The 22,198-nt window shown below is 32.9% G+C and overlaps 2 protein-coding genes across 3 annotated transcripts; one reads left to right on the top strand and one right to left on the bottom strand.

Annotated features, from left to right (window-relative positions):
* Window positions 1-3,481: 3,481 nt before the first annotated feature.
* LOC134273171 (uncharacterized) lies at window positions 3,482-4,216 on the top strand. The gene is made up of 2 exons (XM_062755349.1): window positions 3,482-3,781; window positions 3,993-4,216. Exons 1-2 carry the CDS (start codon window positions 3,547-3,549, stop codon window positions 4,151-4,153), a joined length of 396 nt encoding a protein of 131 aa, XP_062611333.1. The 5' UTR covers window positions 3,482-3,546; the 3' UTR covers window positions 4,154-4,216.
* A 2,077-nt stretch (window positions 4,217-6,293) lies between these two features.
* Window positions 6,294-21,055, bottom strand: LOC134273611 (wings apart-like protein homolog). Of its 2 annotated transcripts, none has more exons than XM_062755798.1 (17): window positions 20,812-21,055; window positions 18,055-19,708; window positions 17,873-17,959; window positions 15,087-15,287; window positions 14,722-14,858; window positions 14,232-14,343; window positions 13,571-13,816; window positions 13,135-13,246; window positions 12,712-12,815; window positions 10,287-10,363; window positions 9,289-9,431; window positions 8,885-9,000; window positions 8,590-8,730; window positions 8,023-8,257; window positions 7,633-7,721; window positions 7,393-7,488; window positions 6,294-7,073 (listed from the first exon to the last, which is right to left on the bottom strand). In XM_062755798.1, exons 2-17 carry the CDS (start codon window positions 19,705-19,707, stop codon window positions 7,008-7,010), a joined length of 3,615 nt encoding a protein of 1,204 aa, XP_062611782.1. In that variant the 5' UTR covers window position 19,708; window positions 20,812-21,055; the 3' UTR covers window positions 6,294-7,007. The 2 variants fall into 2 exon arrangements, with proteins under 2 accessions (XP_062611782.1, XP_062611790.1); XM_062755806.1 differs by having other exon boundaries at window positions 17,897-17,959.
* Window positions 21,056-22,198: the final 1,143 nt, after the last annotated feature.

Here is a 22,198-nt window from a genome sequence, read left to right as displayed (position 1 = left end):
TTGACACCAAGGTCAATGACCTTGTGACCTTGACTGTGGACTATATGCTAAAAATATTTTTTTCTGCAAACTTTAACCTTTGCCATAACTTTTGAACCATGAAAGATAGAGACTTCATATTTCGTATGCGTATTGAATGTAGAATTCGAATCATGATAAATTAATGTTACTATCAATAAATATGTTTTTTTTCGTTTTTTTTTTTAAGATCATCTATTACAACGATTTATTTTCATGATTGATAAAAGGGGTATGGAAATTAAAAACGTAGAAGAAATCCTTTAAGGTAGGTCTGTACTTTCAGAATTTTCTGTCAAACTGATAATTTTTCAATTTGAAAACCTTGAAGAAGTCTTAAACTTACTAAAACACTCATAAAAGACATATCTTTGCAGGTTAATTTTCATACAACATGTCTCAGCGCACATACCTCTAAAAACTCAACAGCCAAAATTGAACATAAAAAGTGTGATATCATATTTCTTTTAGCTATGCACCAAATCACATGAAATTTATTTTAAAACTTATGAAGATCAAAAATATTCATTTGCCAAGAGAATATTTGAAATCTTTACTGCAAAACATTAACAAATTGGTGTTGAATCTGTCCACGTCTTTCAGAAAAAAATCTCAAAATATCTTAATTTTTTTATAATCTCAAAATCAAAAATGTTTATATGCCATTTTTTCTTAAAAACTATTAAGAATTATATCTAATGTTAACAAAAACAGCTACTTTATGATGGTTGACCAGAGAATTTTAACAAAACAGTCTTTTGAAGACATATACCCCCATTTTGGGAATATTAATAATTTCAATTATTCAATGCAAAATTTTTAAAAAGTAAAAATTAAATGGATGATATAGGCTCTAAATCAATAAAAATAGATCTAATGTTAGTTTGTTTGAAAGAAAATTTAAAAAATTTAGGTCCATAAAAGCAATTAAGAATTTTGTGTCTGTGTCTGTACTAAATGACATGTAGAACTTATGGACAGAGTGCAAAGTGTTAATTTCCAGAAATAATGTATATTAAATGCTTCATATGCACAATAACACTATAAAAAACAAATATATACTTGCTAAATCATTTTCAATCACCCAAAAGATTTTTATCAATAGAAAAGTGAAAATCAGAATTTTATATTGATGTGTAAAATTAGAACCGGATCCGTAAAAGTGTGGGCCTTCCTTAAGCGGGCGATAAATAACAAAATCTATATTATCTTTTTACTGATTCATAGAATGATTAAAATTCCTCAGTTTAATTTTTCAATTACAATTTACAATTTTCGAAGACGAAGACCATTATATACCAAGAGTTGACAGAGGTGTACGTGGAGCGTACCAGGAACGACAACTCTGGATAGAGAAGACCTACACCAGCCTGTTTTCATGTACACAGTGAATAGTGTACCACTCCTTCACGCATTCATGCTAATTATATTACAATTTTGTTGTATTATTTGTATTAATATGTTACATTAAAGTTTTTTGCAATTTAAGAAATTATCTATAACAATCGAGTGTGCATTTGTTTGTCTGAGGTTGTGTTACGGTCCCGTGCAAAACGGAAGTGACGTAATTTGCATCAGGGTCAATGTGGAATGATGCTTGATTTCAAAGTTGCTCTTTGTAAGAGGATACTCGGCCTTGTGGTGCCCTTGAAATCCCCCAAACTTTTAATGAAGGGACAGAGGGATGATGAACCTTTAAAAATTGTATTTTGTTACATCAGCTTCCGCTTTGATTATCCCCGCAGCAGCGGCCGATCTATTTGTGGTTGCGTTAGAAAGTACACATGGGGAAATGAGACATTATTTTTGTATTAGTTGAGTAAATTTAATTTTAAAGTAATTCCATCCTCCTGTGATGTCATAGGTTTTTGCAAAAACTGTAATTAGTTTAAATTCATACCTAATAGAACAATGTCTCTTGGAAGAATGCTTTACAATAGGTGTAATGATAAATATTGTTAAGTTAAAGAATTTAAAAAATGCATATTTTCTATATTTAATCAATTATTCAATTTATAAAACATGTTTACAAGGGCAGTAACTCCTTCTAAGGTCTCTTCTGCTTTATTGTACTTCTAATGTAAAATAGTTTCCCTGATATTCACAATTCAAAAGTATCTTTTAAGTAGGGAGTATTTAGGAACACTCAGCTTCAGAATTATGGATTTTAACCAGTTTTTACATATTTTTCATAATACTGTTTACAAAAAATGTGCGATTTTTTGATGTTGACATTCTGTTTATTTATGTTTCGTCTTAAATAATATGGTGACCTATACATTTTTTGCAATAATTGGATTTAATATCAAATGAAAATAAATGCAAAACCTGACTGTGGAATCACCTTAAATGATAACATGTATAACAAGAGGCCCATGGGCCACATCGCTCACCTGAGCACTAAGGGTAGGAAAAAGTAGAAAATGGCTTTTTATTGTAAAGTTTAAATCCAAAAGTAGTCCCATGACCAATCATGGATTTGCTATTTTTTAGAAAATGATTATTAAAGAATTTTCCTATATATATCTTTAAAAACTTTGGTCGGCCATTTTGGCCCGCCCTACCCCTGGGGGTCATGATTTGAACAAATTTGAATCTACACTACTTGAGCATGCTTCCATATAAATATGATGAATTATGTCTTTGTCATTCTGGAGAAGAAGATGTTTAAAGAATTTTCCTATATATTTCTATCTAAAACTTTGTTCGGCCATTTTGGCCCCGCCCTACCCCCGGGGGTCATGATTTGAACAAACTTGAATCTACACTACCTAAACATGCTTCCATATAAATATGATGAATTATGGCTTTGTCATTCTGGAGAAGACGATTTTAAAAGAATTTTCCTATATATTTCTATGTAAAACTTTGGTCGGCCATTTTGGCCCCGCCCTACCCCGGGGGGTCATGATTTGAACAAACTTGAATCTACACTACCTGAGCATGCTTCCATATAAATATGATGAATTATGGCTTTGTCATTCTTGAGAAGAAGATTTTTAAAGAATTTTCCTATATATTTCTATGTAAAACTTTGGTCGGCCATTTTGGCCCCGCCCTACCCCCGGGGGTCATGATTTGAACAAACTTGAATCTACACTACCTGAGGATGTTTCCCCATAAGTTTCATCTTTCCTGGCACAGTGGTTCTGGAGAAGAAGATTTTTAAAATATGCCACCAAATTTTCATTAATTCCCAATTATCTCCCCTTGAATGAGAGCGTGGCCCTTTATTTGAACAAACTTGAATCAAATTATTTTTTTTAATTATTTATTTTGCTTTGAAGGCAGTCTGGAATAAAAACGATCACTATTTCAGCTTTCCTGGTATAGATGCTTTTTAAATTCATTATTGTGAAAGTACTTTTTAAAATGCAAAATTTTGTTTGCGGCCGATTAGATGCTTTGCATGAATATTTTACTTGTTATTTGATTTTACACATAACGTAACAGTATATATGACGTAACAATTAAGATGACGTCATAATAAACTTAGTGTGATATAGCAACAAGGTCAGAGTAAACACAATGGGATGTTTCAATAGTAAAGTTGCGCCTTTTCCAACTCCTTTTCGCACCAAAAAACAGCAAAAGAGGCTGCGAAAGATGCTGAAGAAGAATGGAATCAAAGCCAAAGTGAGCGGGGGAGGCGTTGCCTTTGATATTCCAGTAGCTGGTGGAGGAGAGCCAATGTGGCCTAAAGTATCGTATAGGAACAAAAGACTCCAGAGAAATGAGGATGATGATGAAGTTTCTTTAAAACGTAAGAACAACGTGAAAGTATCTAAAACATACGATTTTCCACCACATTAAGGGTTTAAGATTATAGGAAACCTTTTACTAATCTACAATTAATTAAATTATGTATAGATAATGAATGAATGCGTGTTATTGAAGTAATGGTATTTTCAAAAGAGGGAGAGTAAAACCAATAAGTATTTTGAAGTTATAACATGTATGATCTTTTTTTTCAGGTAATTGGGAACGTGCAATTACGGAAAAGCAAGAGAGAGCCAGAGAACGAAGGAAAGAAATAGAGAGGAGGAGGAAGGAAAAGTTGAGGAGACAATCGCTACATCGCCAGACAAATTATAAACTCAGTGTTATGTTTCAGCTGCTGGATATGTTACAGTGATTCGGGATTGAAGAAAGAGATCGCCTTTTTCTATTGATGTTTAAATAAAATATTTTTCTTGAATCCTTGGAAAGATTGATTGTGTGTGTGTGTGTGTGTGTGTGTGTGTGTGTGTGTGTGTGAGGAAATGTCATCCACGATTGATCTTATTTATAATATCAATGTCTAATCAAAATGAGCTACAAGCACACGGTATATAGAATCATGTTCTCAATGAAAAATGACACAGTCATCAACAAACAGCATTCTAAATATACCCGGCAGTCTTTAGTATATTAAAAAAACAAGTTCAAAAGAGTACGAACTGTATGCTTTCCACTCTTTCGTATTCAAGAAGATTTACAGTTCATATTTAAATGAGTATTTATAAGAATATAAATATTTAAGAATAAAATGAACTCAAAACCTTAATATTTCAGTTACGTTGATGGAAACGACGCATGAAAAATTCAAAAGTGCTCTAAATTCAATAAATGTATTATTTTCTTTCCTATTTTTATTCCGTAGTATATGCTGCGGCCGATCTATTTGTGGCTGTGTTCGAAATGAAACGTTATTTTTGTTTTAGTTCAGTACAATTAATTTTAAATGATAACATGTATAAAATCATGAGATAAAATATTTCAAAAACTTGCTTTAAACTAAGTATTATTATTGTTGTTATCATGTTTCAACTTCATTATCATTTCTCTTCAGATAATTGACAATTTGTGGTTGTACAAAAAGAGTTTACAATAGGTACTCCCCGACCTGGGAGTGTGTAAGAAATGAAAGCAAATAGTTATGATTTTCCGGATAAAAATGACATTGTAAAAGTGCATGGTTAATAAAAATTGAAAAATTGTTCAACTAGTAAAAATTTTTTTGAATATGCTACAGCTGCGAATGACACAAGAATAATGTTTTCTACATTTTGCACCGCGCCTTGCAATCTCTCACCAGAGGGCGCGCTCCGCTTACAGTTTTTGAGCGGAGCATAAAATGCCTTTGGTGAGCGATTGCCGCGCCTTGTAGCATAGTCCAGTGACATTATCATGTGACAAAGATCCAGGGTATTAGCACGTGGTTCATCTTGAGAGGCCTACATCTTCATTTTCTTACCATCTATCTTTGAATTTATTACATCGATGTTTTATTTCCACTTAGCCAACATTTTGAAAATTCAAAATTCCATTTGATGAGCAAATTTATGCACTAAAATTTCTATTTACTAGTATTCAAATTTTTTTTTGTTAATTATTCATTTTGCTTTGAAGACAGTCTAAAATAAAAATGATCACTATTTCAGCTCTGAATATCTTGTGCTTTCCTAGCATAGATGCTTTTTGAATTGTGGAAGTACTTTTTAAAATGCTAAATTTGTTTGCGGTCGATTTGATACTTTGAATCAATTTTACTTGTTACTTCTATGGTTGCCATCATGCTGCAGTATTCTGCACAAAGGGCTAGGTTCACTTCATGCATAAAATGGCCCTGTTCTTATATGACATATTATTATTGACTATCACCATCTCTCCTATTTCATATACTCGTATATAAATAAATTAGAGACTTGGTGCTTTCATTTCCTACGCCAAATTTCTTTTTTAGAATACATTTTTTTTTTTTTGGACAACAGGCTTTGTAATAAAGCAATGTTCTTGAATTTTGCAGAAAACAGGTGTATTTGACTACCTTCAGCAAAGAATCAAAATATAAGCACAGCCCTCGGTCCAAAAATTAAAGCATGTTTCATCATGTTCAGAAGCACGTCTTCATTAGGCAATTTCATATTTTGGATCAGAGGTTGTGCTCTTTATGAAATATTTCAAAAAATACTTCTTAAAGAAAGTTGTAGGATATGGTAAAAATGACGCATTTCATGACGTCATAATGCAATGGCTACAGAAAAAAATTAAGTCCTGTTTAATAGATATATATCAAGGATCCAACTGATAAACAAGGCATTTTAAACCAAAACTAAACATTATCGAAATTCACAGGGCCAAAAAATGCCCTAAGTGGTCCTTGCTCTTTTGTCCCTTCTTCATCCCAAGACACTTTGCCATTTCATTTTCTAATAAAAAAAACATATCTGTTGTCAATGCTTTGCAAGGATTGCTATATAGTACTTTATACAACACAACCATAAACTCAAGTATGCATCAATTTGTATTTATTTAACAATATACAGATGAAAATTCATTTCTGCAATTCAGTTCTGCCCTTTTATACATGGTAAAAATGTCATAAAATCCACAATCCCTCACTACAATGGTCAACACAGATAAAATTAATCTGTTAAATGATCCTCTCATCTCTCACTAACATTGCATTAGGTTAATCAACACTATGATTTCATCAGTGCAGCATCCTAATATTTCATTCAGACATGTTTTAACTAAATGCTACAGACAAAATAGTATGGAAAATGAAAATGTCCAACATAAACATCTATTGCTCCTGTTTTTTCTTTTAGAAAATATGCTAAAAAATTAATATAAAAATAAGAGTCCAGCCTTTGATGATTACTCAGCTTAGCTGGGCTCAGGGGAAGTCACCATGTAAACATTGTCAATAATGTCATGTTCATGCATCATTTGATGAAAGGTATTTTTCAACACACTATCCTGTAATTGCCATATTAGGGATATTTCACATCAAAATTATGCTGTCATCCCTAAAGATTTTTTTTTTCATGCATGGTGATTGGTTTTCATTGCAGCAAATTTATTTTCTGTTCAACAAGTTGATGGTGTAAATTGTGATGTCTCGTTGACAAATTTTCAAAGTACAATAATAATCATGTATTTGCAGTAGTTTTAATCCGATCTGAATTTTGATTTTTTTTTTCTCAGTGTGCTTTGTTTTCCTGCTAGCATCCCTCTAGAACTTCAATGACATGAGCTATTGACTTTCCTCCTGTACTTCCAATTGCACGCTGTAAAAGACCAAAACAAATATAATTCTCAAGGCTAGTGCATACTACAAGATTGATAAGTGTGAAGAAATATTTCTTTTTAATCCATACAAAAGTTGAGAGATTACAGATTCATCCAAAATGTATTCGAGACAAACACAGTATTCTTAAAGGTGAAAAAACTTTGTTTAATGATATAAAATAGTCATTTTTACCCTAATATACATTTATTACCTTTCTAGAATTTTTTTTTTGGCATAGACTTTAAATATTGTTTGGCATTGAAATACCCTTGGTTTTAAATACACGAACATTAGCAAAACTGGAAATACAATCTCACCGTTAAATTCATAAAACCCAAGAATTTCTTCAGAATAGTAATAAGATCTTCAAAACTTCCAGACTCTAAGTGATTCTTTACTTGGCTGACATACATCTGAAAAGACATAAAATTCTCTTTAACTTATATTAAATTGGACATAAAGTGCCCCTATATGTTAACAAAATTTAAGAAATGATATCGATACAGATTTAAATTAAAACTATCAAAAAGGTGGGTGGAGGTTCAAAGACTACTTACAGAATTATCCTGTATTAGACAGCCCAGGAGTAAGGCCACATAGGCTGCTATAACACTGTTCTCCATGTGTTTGCCAGCCCTATGTAAAGCTGTAAAATCAAGTTACATAATATCAGTATTACAATCTACCTGAAATGTCCACAACAAAAGAGACCCATCAATTATCTCTCTGATTGAAAGGAATTATAACACACTTGCATACAATAACAATTTGCCTTGTCACAGAAATGATTTGAGAGAAAAGAGAGTTGTCTTCCTTGCCTTCTCTCATCCTATATGTCCAAGAAGAAGACCCATCAATTATCTCAGACTGATAGATTGCATACATTAACAGTGTGCCTTGTCAAAGTAATGATTTGAGAGAAAAGAGAGTTGTCTTCCTTGCCTTACCTTTAGTAAATGTCTCTTCATCATCCAGGTTATCTGCTTTGTCATCCACCGGGGACTCGACCCGACTGGTCTCCTTCCCCTCCTTGTCCTTCTTTGCAGAAGCTACCACCCACTCAATCCCTGAGTCCGATTCCTTCCACTCCCCACTTTTGTTCGGTGAAGCTTTTGGGGTTGTGGGCTCACCAAAATCTTGTTCTTCCATGGTTTTAGCAATTTCAAATCTTGTAGAGAAAACCTGTGGAAAAACATTTTTGGATTTTCTTTTTCAACTGAATAAAACTGGAAAAGCCCTAAGAGCATGTCTGCAAAGAGGATGTATGCATCATTAAATGTTTAATCTTAGTGACAAGGACTACACAATAAACATTTAAACATTAATTAAATGTAGAGTTAAATTCTTTGACATTATTTAGCAGGTTATAAGTTGTTTTATTTCTTCATTAACAGTAACAGATCATTCCTGTACTAATAAAAAAGAAAGACATTTTATTGTTTCTATTTTATGTCTACTAGTAAATAAATTGCTCAATAAAAGAAAGCCAATTATCATTCTAATGACATACTCACCTCACAAAGTGCCTTGGTAGCTGGGACTTGCACTTGTGTATTTTCTGGAGCCACCTCATATGACCTACAGGTCTCTGACTCCACTAGCTTTCTTTTGTTGACCCCACAATGTTCCACCATGTTTATCAGTAAACCCAAACTCTGAAATAGAGACAAGATTCAGAAAATGAACATATATTAAAGCTTCCCAACTTCATATACAAATATTTTTTTTAAATTTGTCTTTGAAAGAATTTTGTCATCTTCAGAGTGTAAAACAACCTTACCAGAACAAGCATGTCAACTCTCATCTTACCAGAACAAGCATGTCAAATCTCATATCCACAGGTACATATCGGGGAGTGTCCAGCACACAGATCAGGGCTGTCTTGATGAAGCCTTCCTGGTCTCCCACTTTTGTACATCCAAACTCTGAATATGGAAAGAATATGACATCCACACTTCTTTTCTGATACTATTAATAAATCAATTACTTTGGAATCATTAGATTTTGTGGTGACTCAATTTTCATGGAATTTATGGTTATTCCACATCCATGAATTAACATCCTCCATAAATAAATAAACAATTGTAGTGATGAGAATACACAGAGTTACCTCCTCAAGATCCTGTGAAATTTAAGCAAATCCATGAAAATTGGCCCCCACAAATTTTAATGATTCAACAATAAGTCAACTCTGTTGATAATAAGATTCTCACCATTATCGTGTGTGATGTTGATGAGGACTCGTAAGACGGCCAACACCAGACTTAGGATGACGTATCCCGTGGATCCCTTGTCTATGTTCTCAGAACTATTGATCGGGTAAACAGGAAAACACTTCTCACACAGACTCAGAGCTCTGAAATGAAACAAAAATTTACTCACTTGAAAATATTTTGTTTTTTGTTTTACACATTCTTGAAATTCTGTTAGTGAAGCAAACAAAGACTTACCATAAATCACTTTTTTTTTATTCAAGAGAACTCTATTTTCGCACAATTATGCGAGAGAGTGTGCTCATGAAAATTTAATTCTCACGTGTAATAGTATTCATGGAGATTAAATAGAGCAGTAATCACAATTCGTGAAAATTTTGTCTCGCTTATCAAGAGTCAATGACTATCTTGCAAAAATAAGGTCTTGCGAAAAATTTAGTGATCTACAGTAATAAACCGAGTGCAAATGTTCATAACTTTTGTTAGCATTCACAAATAACATTTGAGAAAATAAGCATTAACAAAAAAATGATCATCTGTCTTTGCATCGAGGTTTAATGAACATAATTTGTGTTTAAAATATTGCTTTCCCTTGTAATAGAATCTTTTCTTTTCAAAGTTGTAAAAATCATACTGTAAAATCACATATTTTCATGGGGGCAAATTTTCAAGGTTTGAGAAAAAATCAATGATATGTGGGGATTTGATTTCGTGGTTTGAGAAGTGTTGAGTAGTAATGGGTATTTAATTTTACATTTCAAGGTGGTCATACATTCGTGGGTCTCTTTAACCTTGAAAACATCGAAAATTAAGCCCCCATGAAAATAACTGAATTCACGATATTGCATAAACAAGGATGTGAAATCTGTCTGAGAAATAAATTTTATCTATTTTTAGTGGCAACCAGGAACTGAAATGCTAGAAGGATATTTAGAAATTTTCAACATAGAACATTTTTTTCTCTTGAAAATGTCACAAGAATTAATAAATCATCATACCTGCATAAAGAAGTCACAAGAATGCCTGCCTTGTATGAAATGAGATAGAGTTGATTATCAGTGTTTACAAAGGACACCTGCAAAGATATAAAACATTGATAAAACACTGTGAAAATTTCAAGAAGTTTTTTTGTTGTGTGAAAGTAATTTATATTCAGAAGAGGCATGTATTCAAAACATGCATACCAAGTATTTAGATTGGGCCTTAAGTCTTTCAAAGGTGCAGATTTTGTTTTGATTAATGTAAGACAAAAGGTTGAATTTATTGCTTGATTTGAAAAGTTTCAGCTTTAAGAAAAATTGGTAGTTCATCAAGATATTTTTTACATGAACCTCAAACATTTACGAGAATTCTAAACTGACAATCTTAAAATGCAAGAACTAAATGTCAATCCTAATTGCAGAAAACTTTTTTCAAAACCAGAATTGAACACACACAAAAAATGTAAGTAATTAAAAATTAATTTTTTTCATTTGAAGTTTTACATACAAAATATTAATTTCATTTTTGGACTGAATACTTTTGTAATATTTTGTATTTCTGGAATGATGCTGGGCACCACAAGTAATTGGAAGTTTGAAAAACTTTTATGAGACTAGTACCAGTAGGTATATACAGACAGCATATAATTTGATCAGAAAAGCTTTGTAAAGCCTATAGCCTTGGTAAGCTAGGTGAACATGAAGAAAACTAACAAACCTAACAAAGTTTAAGAAACAAATATAAACTTAACAAAATTTAGGAAACTACAAACCTCAAAGTGCCACCATTCTCGGTCTCGAACTAACTGATACCCAAATAAACCAATTTAATGCTAATCAAAATTTCTCTCTCTCTTTCTTTTTTAAAAATCAAAATCAATTTTTCAATATTTAGTAAAAAAAATTTTTAATCTATATCTTAGTCTTCTCCCATCAACAATTTGTCATGGCATTACATGTACAACTATTTGAAAATAACTCTCCAATAAAGTGCCCTGCCACAGCATGATACGCCCGTCAAATATTGTTCAATAATCATAAATTGGTTAGGATGCAAGAAAATCAGGTAGCCTTGATTAACAGATTGACACAGATTTCAATGATCTAATTTCCATTTCTTATCATACATCTCTAAGAGACTTACAGTGTAGGGATTGATTATAACAAATACATCATATAATTCTAAACTGGTTGTGTTAGAGCATAACAAATATCCATCTGCAGCTTACTTAAATTGTTTACTGCATATTTTATGAAGTAATGGAAATGCTACAGTTTAATAAAAAAATTCAAACATAAATTATAATAATTCTTCAGACTATAAAATTCTAAGTGAGACATAACTGCAATTTGTTGCAAATATATAAAAATTGAAATATAATTTTTTTTTCAATGAACCCATGTATATTTAGTTTTAATTATATTATACAATACTAATTTAGTTTTAATCATACACTAAAACATAAATTTGTTTTACTTACATTACACCAATTGAAAGATCTTTATCTGGACTAGCCATCAAGAACTGCATATGAGGCCATTTCTTTTTGCCCAACTCCCAAGAGATAAATTAAGATAACAGCTGCATCAGATCTAGAGATGCTCTTAGCTCCTGACAATAAACTCATTAAGTTCTCTCTATTTTGACATGCAAGTTTCTGCTATCAGAATTCTTCTTGACCAGTGCTTGATAATTATGCCCATGGGACAAACTGAATTCCTCTCAAAGCATAAATATTTGTTACAGATTGCTGTAAAGTATATAATGAAAAAATAAGTTTTTACTTAATTTAACATTTTTTAATAAGGATACAACTATATTTTTACATTTTTTAGGATTATGAAATTTAAAATTTAAAAGACTTAGTTTTTTAAAAAAAATTCACTTAAATTAAAGGTCACAGTGACCTTGAAATATTCTACTTCAGATGTATACTTTTGCCAAGTTTGAAAGCTCATAGTTTTCAAGTTATGAGCCGGACAGGATTTTTCCATATTTGGCTATAGCATCTTTATTAAAGGTCAGAGCGACCTACTTTTTGTGTGCGACACATCTTTAAAGTTTGATAACTCTATGCCTTATAGTATTAAAGTTGTGAGCCGGACACGAGAAAAGCTAACAGACGGACAGACGGACGGACACGAAGCCTATAACATAATACGTCCCGTCTTAAGACGGGCGTATAAAAATCTATTTCGTGATCCACTTTCATTGCATATTTTAAGGAGGAGATTATTTCTTTGCAAAGCATCTCGAGAAATATTATACTCTTTTCTTATCATTTTAAAGTGTATCTAGTGTTAAAAACATTTATACGTAAATGTTGCTAAAAATGATAAAATCTGCTAAACATACTGTGAAAGCTTGGATTTTTACTTTAATCTGGAGATGTTGATCTTTTGATCAACATTTCTCCGATCAATATTTCCTCCAATATCTTACATTTTCCAGCACCCGTAGACATCTGTCTATTTTCTTCATGTTTTCCAGCATACTGTCTGTAACCAAAGTGGTGTCATCTCCTAATGCTTCAATACATGAACACACTGAAATAAAACAAAACATTCCATTACATTTTGAACATGAAGCTAAAAATGTAATATTTACTCTCCATACCTACTTTTTCCTTGACTTTGGACATACCTAACTTGAAGAAAAAGATTTATATTACATTAATTACATTTATAACTTTAAAAAAGTCTTCCGCCTCAGGGTGTATGGAATAAAACACGGGGTAAATCCCCATACACCCTTGATTGAACCTGGATAACTAATAGTGTTCTTTAATTCAAATTATTTTCGCATCATTTTAGCACCATGTAAAGACTAATAACAAACAGTGTTGATTAAAAGAAGGAAACCAACCAGTATCTACGATGTGGTCTAGAGCCCCCAGACTCCGTAATTCCTCCTTGAACCATTCTCCTGCTCGACGTGAAGTCAAACTCAGTAGAGATTCCATGGCAAGATTTCCTGTCTGAAAAATGTACAAAATTTTCTCATCAAAATTCATGTCTTAAATTCCTGCATTGTGACCAACTTCTTACTATAGAAATATACTGTATGCAGGGAAATTTTTGCCCCTATATGAATAATTTCTTAAACAGAACTATGGAAGGGCAAATTTAAAACAGGGCAAAGTTGGTCACGGGTGCAAAAGGGCGAAAATAACATGGGGCAAAAATAACCCTGTATATAGTATGTCACAGATGAATCTCATATCAGGATTCAATGCATTATGAGGTTCTTGATTTCTCACAGACCTATCTTTTACTTTAAGCAGTACACAAAATTTTCTTACTGAGACATCCTCTAACTCTGGCAGATTGGTGGCCCCACCCTCAGCCTTCCACTGGACATACACCTCGCGGGCACGATCTTTGTTGCGGTTCAGCGTCCGCTTCCCCATCAGAGTAACGCTCTGTTCCTCCTGATTGTCCACCGCCAGCAGCTTCAACATCAGGTCCAGACTCTGACGATCCAGGTCCATGTTCAGCCGATCGCGACTCATCATAAACATCAGCAGGGCAGTGCACAGAGATAAACTCTGAAAAAAGACATTTTTTATTAGTGATTATTTGCACAATATTATGCTCCATCTACAAAATGAATCATCTGTTGCAAATAAATCTTTTTTTAAAACTTTGTAAAAAAAATTTTTTTTCACAAGAATGTCATCCAATATTTAAACTTAGATGATGTTTGAGATCTGATCTTTACAATGTTATGTTACTTAATCACAACAAACCTCTTTTTACCATAACTGGTCAACATGGATATGTTGTAACACTACATATTATAAGATTGCACTGTCATTTGCATATCTTAAATGTTAGCACATCCTTATTTCAAAGACATTCATATAGCAAGTCATTAGGCAGAAAAATAGCCAGGATGAATCTAGAGCACATGACTAAACAGAAGTAAAGAAACTTCACAATAAATTCCAAACTCCTGCTTACTGGATCAGACACAGCATCCTTCAGATGACCAAATATCTTAGCCACAGTTCCATGGGCTCGTAGGTGCATTCTAAATGCTGGTAAAATACTCTTCTGGGCAAGACCAATACAACTGGAAAACAAATTTTATCATTTTATACAAGCACAGATAATGATAAAAAATAAAACACATAAAAACATTACCTAGAATACAAAATATTTTTACAAAACAGCATCCAAATAATATTCTTTGGTATACAAAGTTACAGGACTTGATAATATCTCTCAATGAATATAATACAGTAAAACTCGTTTAGTACGAACACGGATATTGCGAATTCACGGATATAGCGAAGTCATCTTGGATCCCCAGCTATATAAATTTAATGAATTTCTTATGCGGTTATAACGAATTATGGATAAAGCGAAGTAATTTCATAGGTCCCAGCGACTTCGTTATAACCGAGTTTTGCTGTAGTTATACATAACCCCATTTGATTTTGCGTCATACCTGAGACACCTGGTGGACATGGGTTCTCCCTCCTGTATCCCAGACAACAGATACTCCACATCATCAGCAAACTCCTGGGTCTCTCCGTGTTCCTGACACTCGTGGGCCTCCTTCACATTCCTCACAACAGTGTACAGCTAAAGCAATTAAAGTTCCACAAAATTTACGCACTTCAAAGCCTTATTCACAGGAATATCAATGAGAACTAATTTAAATGTATATGACCTTAAGGGTGTTCAATACATCCAACATTGTTTTATGATGATTCTTATCATGTTCTATTTCTTTCCCCTTTCATATAATTTTTACTTCTTCATATGACATCTGAACTTAATTGTTAGTAAAGTATCTGAAAACATTTCTACCTGTTTGTGTTCTTTGTTGATGTGGACCGAGGTATAAGCCTCGTCTCCCTCCCTGTCTGGCCAGTGAACAGCTCGGGTCAACTTAGGGGGCTCCTCATTGGGTTTCTTGACCTCTGGCCCAGACTGGGGCCACGTGGAGTAACGGGTCAATTTAGGTGGACCACCTTGTGTTCCATTATCTTCCTCTTGATTCTGCTTGTTCTAAAACAGCAAATGAAATAAAAACTTCAAGGCAATGGACAAAACTGATTTAAAATGGCACTAAGAGTAACTTTTTTTACTTGATGAGATCATAGATGATGATAGACTAGTTTAAAGTCTCAAAACAGATGCAACTCGACATTCAGATTCAAAACTCGAATTTGAGATCTTAATTCCCCCCCTTTTTTTTTATACAAGACACTTGCATCAAGAAATGATAACTAACGATAGGTAATATCTTTATACATATCATAGTAAATGTTTACATGCATGCAATTTATACTGACATTTATGAATGTATGATTTAAGACTTTTTTTAAACCTTAGCATCAGGACTTAAAGAAAGAAAGCTGTCTGGCCTGATCTATGAAATTTAAAGCATGACCAGTTCGTAATAAAGGGCAAAGGCTGGACTGATCAGTGAGAAATATATTTTTAAAGGCCTGAACATCAAGATATTAACCAGTAGTTAATAATTAAAATTCTACATACAAATGGATAAAAAGCAAAATATCTATATGAAAAATGGCTGTTGCATGCTACAGAAAAGGTACACACTCATATTTTCAAATTAAGATATCAAAATGCAGAGTATGCAACTAAAATCTACAAAAAGAAATCTACACCCTACATGTTTAAATTAGTAAAGTAACATGAGTTATGATAATATTAATTTAATACAAATAAATACTTTGAATATATATGTACTGTAGCCAAGATGTTATATGTATTGATCAAATTGATCAACATGGTGCAATAGACATACATTCATCTGAAATTCCAATTTCAGTCCACTGTTTCAAAAGCATTGGTTCTACTTGTGATAATTTTCTTTTAGGCTAAGCAGTTACACACTGATTATATTTCCTCTAATAAAAGATATATCTAGTTCTGAAACTACATATGGTTTTCAAAAAATTATTTCAAATTTATCAAAATTTTCTTTGAAAAATAAATAAAATGTTACATTCACTACATGTACTACTACACATTCATTGTGTTTTCCATAGAAGAATCTTTAAACCCAATAAGTGCACTGTAATTTTTTTTTATTTTATGAGAAAACATTTACTTCTGTTTTACTAATTTAAATACACTGTATTGTCATTTAACATGATGGAAATGTACAGAGTTTGACACTAAATATTGACCTGTGACGTGATTTCAGATTTTTTTTAAAAAGATCTATTACATAAGAAAATTGTAATCAGATCATATCTTTCCCCTACTTTATTGTTTGGAAGGGGGTTTGAAAAGATTTATTTTAAAAATAACAAATTTGTTTGAATGACCTTATTATAACACAATACTGAATCCATCAGTTTAACCTGAATATATTGATAGTGTCTCCTGAATCAATGCAAATCAAAATGAAGAAAGGAACAGTCCATTTTTTCTCCATAAATTGGCCAAAGTGTGCACATTTAGTCACAAATATCACACTACTTTAGGTGTCTGAATGGGAAGGAGATGAAAGAAAATATTTATATGTATGCCTATCACAATTCTAAATTTGAATTTAAGGAAAAACTAATTCAAGAATGAGGAGGGGGATGCTTATCATAAAAATTATGTTTGTCCAGAGTCCAATTTTCAATACTCATTTTTTTTTTTCATTACCAGATTATATACCTCTAACAGGCATTTCTACAGGTATCAGACAATAAGATACAGTCTTCCATAAAAAACTGATGTAGACCGAGGCCAGTGAATTTTTCTTCCAGTGACCTGAAAAATGAAAATTCAAGGTCATTCACACCCCTGATGGGCTTGTTGATTATAAAAATCATATACAGTCAAAATTTATTTCAACTAACTTATTTGCGTAATTTCATTAATATATAAAATAAAAAGAACAAGCACGTGATGTTGAATCGTATTATCTATTAATTAACATGGACGTAACAACCAGAACTAGCTAGTAATTATTAACTAGTACGTAAAATGTGCAAAGTTCCAACGAACAACTTACCGAAACGCGACAAAGGGCGATAAATGGCGGAACATTTTTTTCAAAAGTTGAAGTATGTAAACATGTATAAATTTACAGTTATGAAAATGTATTTATTTTATTTTTTAAGTAAAGGGGCAGTAACAATTTTGGTGGGCTAGTAAATTTTGAAAGTTCACTGGTCCGACTGGCCAGTTAGTTTGAAAAGTTTTCGTGAAGACTGAAGACAAATGTATATTAACTTTCTGTTTCATTTATTCTTCTATTTTGAAGAGAAGGTATGAATTACATGAAGAAAGGCAAAATTTAGCATTGTTTTTGTAGTCTGCTTTTTTTCTTTCCACTTCATAACTGAATGGAATAAAGAAAATAAATTGAATCCCTATAAATACCTCCTCCGTAACACAACTCAAAAAATTTGGTCTCAAACTGTTCTATGAAACTGTAAATGTGAAAAAAATGTCATTTTTTAAAGACTTACTAGGATTACTTAAATTCCATTACAGATTTTAACATTTGGTCCACTGTGAAAAAAAAAGTTAGTCACTACCTTGACAGGTATACTATTAGTGTCAAACCCTGAAACACACAATGAATGTGGTATTAAAGCAAAGCAAACAAAAGCAATATGCACATTTCTTTGCATCATCAAGGTTACCCGTTCCTCTTCATCAAAGTCTTCTTGCCAGGACCTCACATTATATGTTGCTTTTGCTGGTGACTGTTAAAGAAAACAGAAGATAATATTTATTTTAAAAAGCAATTCATACATGTTATATTTTGTGCACATTAATGTAGAATTTTTTTTTCAAATACCTTCTTTGGACTTGGAGACACCTTCTTCTGTGCTGTCCTTGTATTCTTAGATTTAAATATCTTGCGTTCTCTACTGGGTTGTTTGAACTCTTCTGTGGATTCTTGAGAAGACGGTATCTCCTGGGAACTTTCCATCTCCCCCTCTGAGGACTGACTATCCCCATTATCCTCCCTCTGCAGTTCTTCCACTCTTTTCAGTTTTATTGGGATTTCCCTATATGTTTCACTCACCGGATTGTCTTCTTGTGAGTTCTCAGGAGTTTTATCAACCTCCATTTCCTCAAATCCAAAAGCAGTGTCTCTATCCTCGGCGCTGATCGATTCCTCTTGAGGTACAGCTGAATCCTCCACCTGTGGTTCAAGGACTGGGGCCTCCTCACTGACAGCTGTGTCCTCCTCTGGAGGAGCAGGGGCCTCTTTTTCTTCCTCTTCATCCTCCACCTTGTTTCTGGACTTGAAGATCTTATTTTTTCTGGGTTTTGTATCTTTTGTTTTGTTTGAATCTTTTGGAGGTGCTGGGGTGTACTTTGGTTCTTGCTTTATATTGATAAGGGTCTCTATTGGAGGAACAGCTGGTTTAGGCGTGTCTTCTGCTTTCCTCTTCTGGGGACGCCGCCTGTTTCTAATGATAATTGGTTTTGGTGGGATGGCTTGATATTCCTCTTTCTGTGGTTTTTCTCCCCCTTCATCTGAATCTTTTGCATTTGGATCTCGAACTTTGTAGGTTCTTACTGGATGGAGTTTTGTTGTTCCTTGAGCAGGTGGTTTTGGAGAGCAAATCACAATCAATGTGGACCCTTTTCCATGTTTGATTTCACTCTGCTGAAGAACTTTGCTGTTATTCATTCGCCCCACTGGGTCCTCCCCTTGTGGTGTGTACTCAAAGTTGCCATACACAGCAGGATCCATGTATCGGCTGCGGAAATTCAGCACAGTTGCTCCACAGCTCTCATCGTCATCTGACTGCAGAATATGAGTTCTTGAAGTAATTTTCTGTCTTCTAGCTCTGCCATATAATGAATTTCCTTCTTCATCATTTTTATCCGAGAAAACGTCGGTCCTTTCTGAGAATGGAATAGAAGGATCATCTGTTTCCTCTTTTGTGATGCCCTCAGTCTCCTCCTCTTCTTGTATCTGCTCCGGTGTTTCCTCTGCAACTTTCTCCTTTTTGAGTGAACGTGAATATGTTCTAACTGGTCTTTTAAACATAACTGGTTCCATATCATCATCATCATCATTTATAGACTCACTTTCTTCTTTTTCCACTTTTGGAGAATGGGTTGGAACCTCAGCTGGTACTTGTTTCTTTGATGTCTTGTTTACATTAGAAATAGCAGGTCTGCCTAATCCAGAAGAAGCACTTGAAGCACTGCTGTTACTTGCTGGAATTTTCTTCTTGAAACTCTCATCTTCTTCTAGGTCAAAGGAAAATTCATCTACAGTCTCGTTTTCTACTTTCACTTTGTTAAATGTCACCTGAAAAGGGTCATCCTTTCTGACTCGTGTGAATGATGTGTCTCCCCATTTGGTTTTTTCTGCTTTAATGGGCACTGGTGCGGCAGATTTGTTGTTCAAGACATCATCAAATGCTCGACTGGCAGCAGAATCTTTACCAGTAAATTTACTGTAAGTTTTGTACGTCTTACTTGCCATTCTGAAACAGAAGTAACTGGGCTTTTAGTATGTTAAATAAATAAACACTTTAATGCCTTACATGTTTTTAAAATTTAAATTGCAAAATAGATTGCAACAAAAATACCAGTTAGCAATTGATAATGTCAATGGAACATTTTAAATTAGAATATATTTGTAATGATAAACTTTGCACATTCCCTGTACATATGCACTGTATTATAATGCCTGCAATAAATAAAATGATTTGCTTTATCTACTCCTATCACCCCTACTCGATCATTTCAATGTGATAGATAAATGAAGAAAAATTATGTAATTACTTACTCAAAAAAAGATCAGATTACATAAAAAAAACATTAAAATTGTTATTGATGGTCTAAGCTATGATCTGTAAGAGGCAGGGGGAGAATAAGAAAGAAGATTTTGAATTTGTGACATTTGCAAAGGGGAGTAACTTTCATAAATGTGGATGTCAACAGAGCTGAAGCTATTAAATGTATACTGAAATAATTTTATTTAATGAACTTAATTTCAATAACACATTTTTAAGATGAACAAAATTTAAAAAATTCAGAACAGTTTACTATAAATGTGATCTAAAACAGAAGTAATCAATACACATGGTTAACAGTGCATATATCATATAAAAATCCAAAACTTTCTGTAAGAAAATATTCATCCATGAAAATCATGTTTCATTTTTAATATAAAATATTTTTAAAAAGAATGAGATAGTTTTAAACAAAATATTTTATAAAAGAAATTAAACAATGACCTTCTTGAGAAATTGCAGAGAAAATAAACAAATACAACTGGTGTTTAAAGGCAATCCTCTACTGAGAATCATAAAAAGTGAGCAAAATAATAATAATACACTATGAAATAAATATATGTCAACCTTCAATGCAGCAAACTCAACTTTCAACATACATGTAATTAAGATGTGGAAGTGATTCAGTAATAATATGCAATTACATCTGATTTAGGGAAAAGTTTTTCTAACCTGATTCAGATTAGCTTCAAATCGATTAGAATTCTATTATTCTTTATTACTGAGAATAATATAATCTTATGCTGATTAATTAGCCAAACAATGTTTTGGTCTAATAAAACACTTATTACCTGAAATTTTATTCTTTCAGCTTTGTCTACAGCTTTACGGTCTACAAAATCTTGGCCATAACATCTGCTAATTAAAAATCGTCTATGAATTACCAGTCAGCGGTATTTTATGGTAAAGTTTGCTCTGTATCAAACCTCTGACCGATATAATCTTGACACTATTAGCAATAATCGTTGTCACCCCTTCCCAAACTCTTCACATGTGCGCCATTTTGGTGGATATCGGTCACAAAACAAACAGTGCGCATGCGTAGCATTGGCCTACAGTAATTTTAGCATTAAAAATACAGGCATAGTTTCGAACTTTGAAAAAAAAGGGGGGTCTGTTTTTGCAAGAGGAAGAACTCGTATATAGGTTGCACAACAGTATTAATTTCTGCTATATATTCTTACACAAAAATGCGCAAGTTTGATGTAGTGTAATAAATTCAAAACAAACTTCTCTTTAAGTTTCCTTTTCAAACTTTGTAAAACCATTCTTTTTAAAGATTTTAGTACCAAAAAATACATAGCCATCCAGCAAGGCACACAAGTTTGTTTCAAATATATTCAAAATTTAGCAAAAAAAAAAAAATCTTTAAGGAAGGAAATGCCTAATCACTCCCCACTCTATACAGTATATAGAAAAATCCCCGGCACCCTTCCTAAATTTTAAAAATCTGGTCAATACAGGATATTTACATGTTGTTTTTTAAAATGTCCTAAAAAAATTCAGCTCCAGTCTCGTATCAAAATGCCTCTCTCTGGAAGGGAAAATCTCTCTCTCTCTGATCTCTCTCTCTCTCTCTCTAGCCTCTCTCTGACGTGAACCAAAGTGTAATACTGTTATGACACCTATACGTTTATACATAAATTTTGCCTACACAAAACTAAGAAAAGTATGTATGTTGTTAAAGTAAAGCGAGTTAAACATTACTTTTCTTTAATTTCATTTCAAACTTTGATTCCAAAATTCAGTATACACTTCAAAAAATCTATATAGGCCTATAACACTGTGTGAAGAGTTCATACATATAAATATGCAATGTATATGTACACAAAGATTAAATTTCAAATATATTCAAAATTAAAAAAGAAAAAAAACTCTTTAAGGAAGTGAAATCAGAATCAAATGGTTATAACTGTTGCCTTGGTACCCAAATAAAGGACTAATCACAAGGATCAATCCTCACAGGCAACCCTTCCATAAAACATCCAAAAATAGCCATGACATAATATTAATGAACATGTTAAAATTAAGCTTAAAATGTCCTTAACTATGAAATTGTACATTCAGCACTCTCGAAAAAGCCTCTCTCTGAGTCTCTCTCTCTCTGAGTCTCTCTCTCTCTCTCCAGGCTCTCTCTGGCGCTGGCAGAAAAATTTGCTTTTCAAGCAATCAAATCTA

The sequence above is a fragment of the Saccostrea cucullata genome, unplaced genomic scaffold (genome assembly GCF_032062105.1).
Source record: "Saccostrea cucullata isolate Sc308-1 unplaced genomic scaffold, CSIRO_AGI_Scuc_v1 ctg31, whole genome shotgun sequence".
In the NCBI taxonomy this organism is placed as follows: domain Eukaryota; kingdom Metazoa; phylum Mollusca; class Bivalvia; order Ostreida; family Ostreidae; genus Saccostrea; species Saccostrea cuccullata.
The sequence above is the reverse complement of the archived record's forward strand: the minus strand, read 5'-3'. Positions and strand labels throughout refer to the sequence as shown.